Below are 13,933 nucleotides of genomic sequence, written 5' to 3' on the forward strand. Positions count from 1 at the left end.
AGTGCATAAAAATTCTAAATCATACAGATTGGGAATTTAGAACAGTAAATTATTATGTTCATCCTCATGCAAAAAAACCCCAACTCACTGTATTTGTAATTGAAGTGACTCTCAGTCCTGAAGCTTGCCTATCTGGGTATAACTTAAAGGAGGAAATCCACAGTGAATACCTGAGTCACTACTCCCTGTTTTCAAGCTTTATCAGAATTTACTGAACAGAGAGAACAAGTCAACTGAACAACTGAAATATTAAATTTGTTCTAAGTATGTCATTTTGAAGTTCGATTTTTAAAAGCTGAACTGTTCTGGTAGAATTCAGACTAGAATTCTCACAAAATTTCACTTTTTTCCAGTCTTCTCTCTCGTCCTTTACAGTAAGAAGCTTAGGCCAAATTTAAATCTGAGAAAGGACTGACATCTCCTACAGCCTTTCTTCCCTACGTCCACACTCTCCCCTCAAACCTCTCCTGTTTCTACACCATCACTCTCCCAATTTAAGAAAGATTCAGGAGAAATCTGGCCACGCAGTGGCTTATGTTTAGAGGTAACCTAATCAAGCTAGCTCACTGGGATACTTTTTGCAGGCTTGAAAAACAGCTTAAGTTTTCTGACTATTTACTATTTTAAATAAAACAAAACTAAAAGAAACCAAGCACACAACACTGAAATGGAGCTTACCTTAGAGCCACGTTCATTAAAGATTATTTCTACATCTAGGATTTTGCCAAACTGCTGCAGAGACAAAAATAAAAACATTTACTCATGTTCAGCTTTTTATCCATATACTTTACTTTTTTCTGAAAGAGGAAGAGGTGGTTTTTTTTCTTTAAACTACTTATTTAACATCCATGTTTCTATTTGTTGGTAGGTCCCAGCATCAGTTGTTGATTTTTCCTCATCATTGAGCTGATAATTTTTCCTTTTTTAATTCACTCACTCACGCATTATTCACCTCTTTATAGTGGAAGCGGTTTTCAGAAGTTATTCACAGCGTCACTGTATTACATGCTTCTTCACATGGACAAGAACTGGGGGTTTTCCTAACTATATCTCTAACTTTTGAAATCGTAAGTAGAAAGATATACTACTGATGGCTGTTTTTCTTCCCTTTCTTGTTTTTTTGGGCCGCACCTGCCACGGCATGCAGGATTTTAGGTCCCTGACCAGGGATCGAACCCATGCCCCCTGCAGTGGAAGCTCCGAGTCTTAACTATTGGACTAACAAGTAAGGCCTTCCTTTTTTTTTCTTTTTAGTAAATAAAAGTAAACCACATTTACTGAAAAAAAAATAGAAAATATAGATAAACAAAAAGGAAAAGGGAAAACAAAAAATGAAGATCATCTGCAATCCCAACACCTTAACATTTTGGTACACAGCCTTCCCAGCTTTTCCTTAGGCGCGCGCGTGTGTGTGTGTGTGTGTTTACTTTTCTTAAACTTCATATACTATGAATAACTTTCCCAATCAATAAATATATATGTGTTATCTCCATAGGCTACATGCCATTTTCCAGCATACCAAACATTCATGGACACTATGGATGATTCTATCGATATTTATTTGCCACTTCAATATTTCTGCAATAAACATCATCTAGAATATTTAAAATAATAACTTCGTTTCGAAATTAGTTAAATATTTTAACATTTGGAAAATCAAACAAAGCTAAAAATACACCACCTAAATAACTCTATTGCTAGGTAGCTAAATAGCTGATTAGAGGGGCATACAAATAACACAGTAATTATCTGGAGGAGAGGTATATATAAGGTGATAAAACTACCTGTTTTAATCAATACCTGAATGAGCTGAATTGAAGGAATGTACAGTAAATCTCCAATATCGTTTTGGCTCACATTTCCCTTTGAGAACTAGACTCACAGACCCAATTATCTATTTCACTTGGATTTCAAACTAGACTTTGGGAAATGTGAAGAAACTAAAAAACGAAAAGAGCAAAACAGAGATCATGTTTTCTTATTGGGTTGAATCATTACTATCTTTATCAAAAAAACATGTATTAAGAGCCCAAGTTTTCTAGAATAAGAGACTTCTGGACTTGATTCCAGTCTCACCATCTAATAGAAAAATCAAGGGAAGAGGAAAATGTCTTATTTCAGGAAGGGGGGCACTTTATTTTATTTCTATGTCTATCCAAAAAACTGAAATTTGGGGCTTCCCTGGTGGCGCAGTGGTTGGGAGTCCGCCTGCCGATGCAGGGGACACGGGGTCGTGCCCCGGTCCGGGAAGATCCCACATGCCGCGGAGCGGCTGGGCCCGTGAGCCATGGCCGCTGAGCCTGCGCGTCCGGAGCCTGTGCTCCGCAACGGGAGAGGCCACAGCAGGGAGAGGCCCGCGTACCGCAAATAAATAAATAAATAAATAAATAAAACCGATCCAAATGATTTAAAAAAAAACAAAAAAACAAAAAAACTGAAATTTGTATGGTATTTTAGAGTTTGTTTTCTTTTACATTTTCTAATTCATCTTTATAATAACCTTCCAGAGTAAGAACTGGTTAAGGAAAATGAGACTAAAAGAAGGTACTCATCAAGTTTGCAGAGGTAATAAAATGGAAATAAAATAGAATATGGAATCTCTGCTCTGTCCTTCTAAAACACTGATAGGTACTAACTACGTGGAAGAAGACAGCAACCAGGTATCTCCTGCAATGAAAATTTTATTTTTTTTTTGCACTTAGTGTCTTATGAGAAGGGCATTATACATTTCAAGAAATCACTGACAACTGGCCTAGGCAGATCTTTAGTGGACACTATTTTTCTGCCTCAACAGAGAAAACACTTCTGACAGATGAGGATGCATTCCATTTTCACAGACCTCCAGAGATTAAGGTTCCATATTATCTCTGATAATTCAGTAGAGAACCTAGTAACTCATACTCCTGGGAAGTTTCTTCTTAAACATAACCCAAATTCTTTTTTCTTTTTAAATTTACTTATTATTTTTGGCTGCGTTGGGTCTTCGTTGCTACGTGTGGGCTTTCTCTAGTTGAGGTGAGCGGGGGTTACTCATTGAGGCAGTGTGCAGGCTTCTCATTGCGGTGGCTTCTCTTGTTGTGGAGCATGGGCTCCAGGCATGCGGGCTTCAGTAGTTGTGGCATGTGGGCTCAGCAGTTGTGGCATGTGGGCTCAGTAGTTGTGGCTTGCGGGCTCCAGAGCACAGGCTCAGCAGCTGTGGTGCACAGGCTCAGTTGCTCCACAGTATGTGGGATCTTTCCGGACCAGGGCTCGAACCTGTGTCCCCTGCACTGGCAGACGGACTCCCAGCCACTGTGCCACCAGGGAAGTGCTGTAACCTAAATTCTTTACGTTGCCCTTTATATTTTCTGTTGCTCTCTTTTCTGTAGAGCTGGAGAATAGCTGGCTACCATTTCATGCTGAAAAGCTCTTCCAGTGCTTCAAAAATACCATTAAATCTCAACCCTGGCCTTGCCTTTGGTGTAGAAAACACATCCAGGAAGTCAGCTGTAAGTGACAGAACTCTGCTCCAGGGTCTTGTCGCCATGAAGTGGCCACAACCGAGACTTAAAGAAGGGCATTTGCTTTTCTGACAAAGCATTAGGCTGCTATCCAAATAATTAAAACAAAAATCAATTATTTCTTACTCCCAGTTCAAGTTAAGTGTTTGATCAAATTAAAACAGGCAACAACACCTTAGCCCCAAAAAAGAATTAAGATTCTCAGCAGCCATTCATTTCTGAGTAACTTAAATATTTGCTATTATACTTCGTTTTCATGACAGTGATTCTGGGAGGAAGTAAACAGCTGGAAGAACACGCCAGGCAGCAAACTAACCCCCTATACCTGATTTTAGATCACAGATATGATTTTACTTAATTCATAACCCTTTGAAAGGCAGGGATTACTGTCTTGTCCTGATTTCAGTGCTTGGGTTTTCTGAACATCCTAAGAAACCCCTCAGTCCCAGGCAAACTGGGTTGTGGAGTCATCTTATGTATGTGAGAATTTGCAAGGATAATGTCTAGAATAGGCCAGGAGATGGGAAAGTTTCTAAAGGCTGATGAAAATAATGATTTACCTCAGGATCTTTCTCAACATACTTGTAATTTTATCCTAAAGTAGTAATGACTAATAATACATCTGGTGAGTTAAAGTATATTTTCATTGTAAAACCATAAAAGGACTTCAGAGACTTACCCCAAACATCTGCCGGAGGTCAGGATCCCGGAAGCGGAAAGGAATATTAGAGACATGCAGGCGTTTAGGGGTAGATTTACTCTCTGAATTTTCACTACTTTGCGTCTGTGACTGCTGGCCTTCTGTCTGTGCGCCCCCTTCTGTCTGCTAAGCAAAGAAATAAACAACATTAAGGGAAAAATAAATACAATTATTTCACAAGAATTACATAAAATAATTGAAGTCCTCCCCCACCCCAATCATTCTCAAACAGTGTGTCTTTAAGCAAAAATTACAGCTGTCCTTTCAAAGAGAAAAAAACCAAAGATGTTATCTGTGTTCAAAATGCTATGGTTTACCAAAAAATTTACGTCTTTTGCATATTTATAGTACATTAGTAAAGTGGGAGATACTAGAAACACTAAGTGACTTGCTCAAGATCACATGGAGAGGAACTTCCCTGGTGGCCCAGTGGTAAAGAATCCACCTTACAATGCAGGGGACGAAGGTTCGATCCCTGGTCCGGGAAGATCCCACATGCCACGGAGCAACTAAGCCCGTGCGCCACAACTACTGAGCTTGCACTCTAGAGCCCGTGAGCCACAACTACTGAGCCTGCGTGCCACAACTACTGAAGCCCGCGTGCCTAGGGCCCGTGCTCCGCCATTGCAACGAGAAGCCCACGCACCGCAACGAAGAGTAGTCCCTGCTCACCGCAACTAGAGAAAGCCTGCGTGCAGCACCGAAGATCCAGCACAGCCATAAATAAATAAACAAACAAATAAAAAGAATAATGAATTAAAAAAATAAAAATAGTACTTTGTTCTTAGATTCTTACAGAAGTTCCTTTTTTTTTTTTTTTTTTTTTTTTGCGGTACACGGGCCTCTCACTGTTGAGACCTCTCCCGTTGTGGAGCACAGGCTCCAGATGCGCAGGCTCAGAGGCCATGGCTCACGGACCCAGCCGCTCCGCGGCATGTGGGATCTTCCCGGACCGGGGCACGAACCCGTGTCCCCTGCATCGGCAGGCGGACTCTTAACCACTGCGCCACCTGGGAAGCCCGAAGTTCCTATTTTTGAGATCTTTCCATTTTGAAAATATAGAGTCTGTGGTATAATACTTAGTTGTGGAGATACCAGTATTTCTGGTCCATCATTTCAGGAAATAAGGGAATATTTTTATATTTCATTCTCTCTATTAGTTCCAGGGTTTATGACTACTGGGTTACCAAAGTACTGTAACATTATTTATGAAGAGGAGACACCTAGTGACAAAGGGCCCTTGCTCAAAAACTGAAGAAGCTTCTTACTCCGAAACCAATCTGTACTCTCCTCCCTAATTTATGCGATTCCTGCTACTTCAGCAAAGGGAACCTACCCTTCTGTAGCCCAGAGCAAAGTTGCATTTAGAAAAATCTGTTGGGAAAGGCTTGAAGGGACCCTGCCTAATCTACTACATACCCATAAATGCTAGATTTGTATATATCCATAGTGAAAGAATATGGGTGAGTGTGGGTGTGCATTTTTAATCATGAATCTCTTCTGCAATGTCCTAGGCATGTGTTAATTTAATTCTTTTTCAGTTAAGTCCTCAAAAAATTGCTATGTTGAGAAATACTTTTGACAAATACCTAACAGGTGTGATACATTCTAGGCATTCAAAAAACATTTACTTTGAAGTATTAATTTGACAATTTAAGAACCTTATGTTTTTACTATTCCCTGTGAAGCGCATGCCAAACTGGATGGCTCAATGATATGATTAAACCAACACACTTAAAACAGGAGTGGAACTTGCTGTTCTTATTATCTCAGTTGAATGAGAACTGAGTCCCTCTAGCAGATTCTGGGTGACACGGAATGGGTCCCCCTACTCTGACCCAGCGTTCAGCTAAAAGAAACTGAACCAGAGATACCTTTGGCTCAGAGATGTTTAAACCATGTTGAAATGAAGTTTGAGACTTTAACATATAAAGGATAAACAGGAATGAACTCCAAATGTATACCAGCTTTTCAAGTGTCAATCTGAGGGATGGCCGCTTTTATCTCCTGCCATTCAGGCCTCGCAGGTGGCCTCACTGTGCCTCACATTCACATGGTACAAAAATAGCAGGAAAGGAAAGAGCTACAAAGCCATGTTCTGTGAAAGTGTAAGGTTTTCAATCCTCAGTCTGGGCACAATGCAGACTAAACAAAACACATTCCATTCAAAGATAAAACTCACTAAGTTACTAAAAAGCAGCATCACGGACACCAAAGCAACGAGCACAAGCACCAATTACAACTGATGCTCATTCGAGCACCTTCCAACTTGCCTCTCACATCTCACAGCTGGATCACATAAAACTCTTTCTTCAATCAAACTTTAAAACCACCAGATCTGATCTGAAGGATGACAGTGTTATCACTCAGAGAAAAGTTAAAAAGACCGATTCTAGCTCCAAACCATAGTTTTATGTATAGCTTATATATGTAGACTATGTAGTCTGTAAAAGGGTATGTGAGGTGGCAGGATAAATGAAAACTAACCATTACTTCCAAGTATGTTGCCTGAGGTACTTAATTTCTGTTCTTGAGAATATTATTTTACAGTCCAGAAGACACAATTGATGAAAAAGAAGCCAAATTGGTTAATTTTCCAGCCTTGTGGTGAACACCTACATTATTTAAAAGTATGAAATCTTTAATTCTCCAGAGACTTAGCAAGTAGAAAAAGTGAACCATTATTTCCAAAATTCTTAAGGCTTCTGATTTTAAATACATTTATAAATTGAAGTTTAACATACATAGCTAACAAATGCATAAGTCATAAGAATACAGCTGCATGAATTTTCACAAAGAAAATACACTCACGTAACCATCAAATTAGATTAAGCCACAGAACTCCAGCATCACCTGTGGGCCCCACTCCAGTTTCTACTCCCCTGACAAAGGATCACCACCATCCTGACTTCTAACTCCATAGATTAGTTCTATCATTTTTGAACTTAAAAAAAGGAATCATACACTATGTACTTTTTTGTGTCTGGCTTCTTTTACACATCATAATAACACACACACTGTTGTACATTTTATAACCATACAGAATTTATTTGAGCTGCTTCCAGTTTTTGGCTATTAAGGATAATGTTCCTATAAATATTGTTACACATCTTTGGGCGCACAGGAGCAGGCATTTCTGTTGGGTGAATAGACATCTAGGATTGGATTTGTTGGATCAAGGATATGTCTAGGTTCAGCCTTCAAAGATACTATCAGTTTTGCAAAGTGGCTGTACTAACTTACACTCCATCAGCAGTGTGTGCAAGTTCCAGCTGTTTTTAGTATCATCATTTTCATTTTAACTATGCGGGTGGGAGGTAGTGGCATCCTATCATGGCTTTAACTCGCTTTCCTCTCTTTCAACCCCAGACCCTTTCTTCTCTCCACTTCTTATTTTGAATTTTGTTGAAAAATGGGAATTCCCTGTAAAACAGCAAGTATTACTTTTTAAAAAAATTTTTATTGGAGTATAGTTGCTTTAGAATGTTGTGTTAGTTTATACTGTACAGGAAAGTGAATCAGCTACATGTATGTGTGTGTATATATATATATATATATATATATATATATATATATATATATATATATATATATATACCCTCTTTTTTGGATTTCCTTCCCATTTAGGTCACCACGGAGCATTGAGTAGAGTGCATACACTCTTGAGTGCATACTGTAAAATAGACCCTTACCTACGCCTTTCAATAATAAATAATACTTAAATAGTGCTAACTGTTTGTCACACGCTGGCCTAAGTATTTTACATATGTTAATTGTGATTCTTTCAACAACCCTAACAGTAGCTTTTGCTTTTTTGTTTGTTTTTGTTTTTTTTAAAGACACAGAATGGACTCCCTCCTTTTGACCCCGTGTTCAGCTAAAAGAATCTGATTCAGAGGCACTTTTGGCTCAGAGATGTTAGCAACCATCTGAGGAGTCTGAGGAGTAGAAAGACTGACTAAGTAATGGAGCAGGGACTTGAAGACAGGCAGCCTGGCTCCAGAGTACATGTTCTTAAGCTCTATATAAGAATGTACTTTACATGTATTATTTTCTTCAATCCTCACAGTAATCTATGAGACAGGTACTATTATTGTCCTCCAATTGACAAAGGCAGAAACTAAGGCATGGAGAGGTTAAGTTCATTGCCCAAGGTCACATATTAAGTGGCAGAGTAGGAATTAAAAACCAGGTGGCCCAATGTCATATGCTAAACCACCCCCTTCCTAGCACTGCACTCTTCTTTTTATGCTCTCTTCTTTTTATCTTAGAATGAAGAACCCGTGTGGATCCCATGCTCCACTTTCTCAGGACCCCCGCCTGAAGGTGGAGGTAGGCATGAGGTAAGGGGCAGGGAAAGCTATACAAGAGGTGACATGTATTCTATGCCTCGAGGGAACAGGAGCAGGTCAGGCCATGAAGGGGAGGAAACGGAGAGGAAAGAAAACCAGCAAAGGCACACTGACATTCATGAAGGAAACAAAGCCAGAGAACTACTAAACTGATATTCAAAGAGACTGAAAAGCAGATTTCTGTACATAGTGGAAATAGGAATAGGGAATATACATTGCATGTAGTTAAATGAGATCTTATTTCCCATCTGTCATTCGCAACTTTAAGTTTACCTCACTATAGATTACTAATCGTTGAAACACACAAATCAGAGAGCAGAAGTAAACAGAAGTTTTTAAGGCTGTATCTTTGTGAAAAGTGGACAGTTAAACTGTTCTGAGAAAAATCTCAGTCAATACAGTGCTGGTTTGCTTTATTTTCTATTGTTAACTGCTGAGCAACTTTACTGACTATATAAATAACCTCCCAAGGTTCTGTGTTCTTCCCTTCTGTGGTCATTTTCTGACCTACGTGATTCACTGGGCAGGGGGTGAAACAGAAGAGGCTGGAGTCTGTGGGCTGTTTACAGTGAGGACTAGCAGTGGTCCTGCTCAATGCAACCATGTGACTAAAGCCTATACATCCACTCTTCAGACACCCTGGCCTCCCCAGTGAGGGCTACTTCACTGAGGTGAAACCCAGGGCACTTGACACTGAAGAGCAAATCAGATTTGTAAGTCTCAAAACCTCATTCTAGAAGTGAGGACTAAAAAAAAAAAAATTTTAAGTGACCTTTAAAAATTCTTGTAACTGGAAAATGGATTTAGTTTTCTGACTCCCCTATGAAACAATGGAAATATTGTGACTATTTATACATTGTAAACAAATGTTCTGTTATGGTCTGAAAAAGAACCCTGGGCAATACAAGATGAAGTATTACTTTCTAAGTCTCTATCATAATAAGACTTAATACATAATCTGAGATACTAAGGAATCTCTTGATTAATTCAGGAATAATATTTTGATTTATGGATTATCCATTTTCTCCAATATTTATTTTTCCTCTTGTTGTCTGTGTCTTCATTTCTTATTTTCACCTCTGTGAGGCTGAAGGAGAAGAAAAGGAAATTAAATTTAGCAAAGTTTTCTTGAGAATCTGATTCATGTCTGAAAACATCTACCCTCCCATTTTAATGACAGTTTGACTGGGTATAGAATTCCAGGTTGGGAAAAAAAAAATCCTTCAGAATTTTAAAGGTAACTCTCAACTGTAGCCTACCTTCCAGTGTTGTTGAGAAATCTGAAGGCATTATGACTCCTGTCTCCTTGTATGTGACTTTTCCCCCACTCTCTCTGGTTTGTAGATTATCCAAATATGTCCAGTGCTCTAAAATTTCACAGTGACAGGCTTTAATGTGGGTTTGTTTTATACTGTTCTATTTTTCTGAGAATTCTGTGGTCTCTTTTAAGCTGGAAATTAATATCCTTCAGTCCTGGGACCTTTTTTGAATTATTTTGCTGATGACTCCTACCCTATACATTTTGTCTTTCTCTCTTCCTGAAACTTGTATTATTAGATATTGGATCTTTTGAACTGATCCTCTAACTTTCTTATCTCTTGTATTTTCCATCTCTCTGTCTTTTGGCTCTATTTTCTGGGATATAAGTCCTTAATCCCTTATCTGAAAACTTTGGGACCAAATGTGTATCAGAATTCAGAACTTTTAGGATTTTTAGAAAGGCAGTAATGGCGTAAACCCGTATGTAACACTATCAATGAGATGTGGAGCAGTGATATTTCTGTAGCAAAATATAAGCATATTCACATAAATGTGATAAAGACTATACATATGTTGTGAGTTTTGCTGCAAACTTATGAAAAAATTATTGACTTTCAGAACTTTACAGATTTTGGAATTGTGGATAAGAGACTGGAGACCTCTTTTTCTTCCATCTCATCTTTCAACCTTCCAATGAAGTTTTTTCATTTTGTTGACATGTTTTTAATTTCAAGGGCTCATTTTTCTTCTCTGAACCCCCCATTCCCCTCACCTTTTAAACTAGCAATTCAGGGACTTCCCTGGTGGCACAGTGGTTAAGAATCCGCCTGCCAGTGCAGGGGACACAGGTTCGAACCCTGGTCCGGGAAGATCTCACATGCCGCGGAGCAACTAAGCCCGTGGGCCACAACTACTGAGCCTGCGCTCTAGAGCCCGCGAGCCACAACTACTGAAGCCTGCACGCCTAGAGCCTGTGCTCTGCAACAAGAGATGCCATCGCAATGAGAAGCCTGTGCACCGCAAGGAAGAGTAGCCCCCGCTCACCGCAACTAGAGAAAGCCCGCGCACAGCAATGAAGACCCAACGTAGCCAAAAATAAAACAAACAAACGAAAACTAGCTTTTCATTCTTGTTTAGTGGATGCAGTACCTTCTCTTATCTCTCTGAGGATATAAATTATTGTTTTGGTAATTTCTGAGGAGAAAGGGGTTCCTTTTCTTCCAAATTTCTCTTTTCGTTTGTTAGTTTTTATTCTCTATTTTCCATGTTGTAGGTTTTCCCCAGGTATCTAGTAATCCTTGGTTGTCTTGATCATAATTAAGAATTGTGGTGGGGAAAGTAGCTAAAAACTGACTGCAAGTTCTGAGTGGGTGGGAGAGAGGGGCTTGATGACTTTGTGATTCATTCTAGGTTCAGTTAGGTAAGCAATTTCTTGGGGAACCCCCTGACTCATGCATCTTTAAGTCCTTCCTCTTGAGTTAGGTTATCCAGAGAAGTTTGCCAAATCTAATTGGAGCCGTGTTTCTGAGAGAACTGTTTTTAAAAAACAATTTATTTTTTGGTTATATTATTATTTTTGCCATGCAGCATGTGGGATCTTAGTTCCCTGACCAGGGATAGAATCCATGCCCCCTGCAGTGTAAGGGCAGAGTCTTAACCACTGGACCACCAGGGAAGTCCCTGGAGTCATGTTTCTGAAATTCAAATTTTTGTGGTATAAACTGAATCATTTCTCAGCTTTCTCCCACTACTGGCTTAGGGATAAACTCATTTGGGTCTGCTAAGTTAGTTACTAATTGGCCATCTGCTTTCTAGCTTCCAAAATGATTAATTCTCCTGTTCTTATTTTTTATATTCCTAAAAACACACAGACACAACCACCATTTACTGTACTTTTAGAGGAAGCAAAATTAGATGGATGTATTCAAAAGTAACCTGAAACAAGTGTTTCATAAAATCTTATAATACTATATGCACATATTTTAATGAAGGCAGCAAAATAGGTCAACACAGCCTATATTTGTTTTGAGCTGACTTGTATAAAATATTTTGGGAAACAAGGCTCGCTTGCAATAATAACCTTAGTGTCTCAAGAAGGAAGAGCTTGCATTATAGCCCTTCTCCAACGCATACATGAAAGGCTGAGGTAGAACAAGCAGAGACCTCAGAAATGAGACATGCTAATCATCTTACAGCAAATCTATAAATACAAGATTTTTTCCTTTCTCTGTTCTTCAGAGCCTAGAACTACTTCAGATATAAGCTGAGGATGATTAAAATATTTTGGGATAAGGAGACGTGACAACTAAGTGCAATGTGGGATCCTGGATTGGATTCAGAACAGAAAACTGGTGACTGAATATTTTACTTAATAATATTGTACCTACACTTCTTATTGCTGGGTTCTGAAAATTGTACTATACCTATGTAAGATGTTCACATCAGAAGAAGTTAGATAAAGAACATGGAGAAACTTTCTGTACTCCTTTTGCAACTTTACTGTAAGTCTAAAACTATTTCAAAACAAAGAGTTCTAAGAAAAGAAAAAAGAATTTTGGGATGTCAGATTCTAAGCCCTACAGAATATTAGAACACAGAATGTTTAGTTGGTTTAAGACTACATACAGGCACAATTGTAGACAAATACTGTTGTTCATATTAAATATGTGGGTCAGACCACTTATAAAAGTCAGAAATGGGCTGAAAAGCCCATCTGTTTCAAACTGTTGGCATGATGAAGAAAAAAAAAAATTTAATCTAATAGTACTATTATCTATTCCCAAATCAGAAATAGTTTAATTTGTAAATCTTTTTTACTTGCAAAAGGCCAGTCACAAAGTTTCATCTCCTGTAGCATTTTCCCTTAAGAGCTCATCGTTTTACGAACAAAAATATAAATGATTCCTAGTTGGGTTCAATTTCTTTTGGATAGGGGATTGGCCTTCAGTCAAGGTGTAAGTGAATCCTCCTCATAGGATGAATTAGATATTCTCACAATTTTATAAAATCAGTCACATATAGTGCAAGGGACATGGTTGTAAAAGCTGCAAAGTTTAAGACCAAACTTATCAAAGATAATAGATATTTCTATTAATTGCTAAAAGTAGAGTTGCCACATGAACTGCCACACAATTCATACAGATTTGAAATTAAGCAATTATTAACAGAGTTCTTATTTGGGAAGATTCACATTGGTTTTCTTAAAGGGACCACATTAGACTCAAGATGAAGTTGCTCAAGCAAATCCCCATGTCAGTAAACCAAAACTTAAGTTTCTATGCTCTGCTCTCCCAGAAAAGAAAGGTCTAGGGCAACCAATAAGTTGTCTACTCAGCAGAAGTTACCTAACCCAAGAATCCAAGGCTCCAAGATTTTCCTTTGCTCCATATAAGGAAATGCTTTAACCAATCAGCAAATGCCCAGTATAACCTCCTTGTTCCTGTTCCCTCTGCCTATAAAATCTCATCCTGTACAGCTTTTCCGAGCTTCTTTCTTTCTTCCTTCCTTCCAATTGAAGTTTAGTTGATTTACAATATTGGGTTACTTTCTGGTACACAGCAAAGTGATTCAGTTATATATATATATACACATACTGTTGTCTATCTATTTTATATATAGTAGTTTGTATCTTCTAATCCCGAACTCCTAATTTATCCCCTCCCTTTTCCCCTTTGATAACCATAAATTTGTTTTCTATGTCTGAGTCTGTTTCTGTTTTGTAAATAAGTTCATCTGTATCATATTTTAGATTCCACATATAAGTGATATATGATATTTGTCTTTCTCTTTCTGACTTACTTCACTTAGTATGATAATCTCTAAGTCCATCCACGTTGCTGCAAATGGCATTATTTCATTCTTTTTTTTATGGTTGAGTAGTATTCCGTTGTATACATATGCCACGTCTTCTTTATCCATTCATCTGTTGATGGACATTTAGGTTGCTTCCATGTCTTGGCTATTGTAAATAGCGCTGCTATGAACATTGGGGTGCTGTGAACATTGAATTACAGTTTCCTCCAGACATATGCCCAGGAGTGGGACAGCTGGATCATATGGCAACTCTATTTTTAGTTTCTTAAGGAACCTCCATAGTGCTATCCATAGTGGCTGCAATGATG

The 13,933-nt window shown here is 38.5% G+C and overlaps 1 protein-coding gene across 33 annotated transcripts in view; it reads right to left on the reverse strand.

Moving 5' to 3' along the window:
• RBFOX2 (RNA binding fox-1 homolog 2) overlaps positions 1–13,933 on the reverse strand; it is a 261,734-nt gene that overhangs the window by 37,494 nt on the left and 210,307 nt on the right. For 22 of the 33 annotated variants that reach the window (XR_007470231.1, XM_049694668.1, XM_049694673.1 and 19 more), the window contains 2 exons: positions 4,180–4,326; positions 679–732 (listed from right to left, as the gene is read on the reverse strand). Coding sequence is in view for 32 of the 33 variants with exons in the window: in XM_049694668.1 (XP_049550625.1) it covers positions 679–732; positions 4,180–4,326 (201 nt within the window). In the remaining variant the exon portion in view is untranslated. The remainder of the gene's footprint in view (positions 1–678; positions 733–4,179; positions 4,327–13,933) is intronic. The other 11 variants (XM_049694669.1, XM_049694670.1, XM_049694674.1 and 8 more) reach the window with 1 other exon arrangement.

This window comes from Orcinus orca, chromosome 11, assembly GCF_937001465.1.
Source record: "Orcinus orca chromosome 11, mOrcOrc1.1, whole genome shotgun sequence".
Taxonomy (NCBI): Eukaryota; Metazoa; Chordata; class Mammalia; order Artiodactyla; family Delphinidae; genus Orcinus; species Orcinus orca.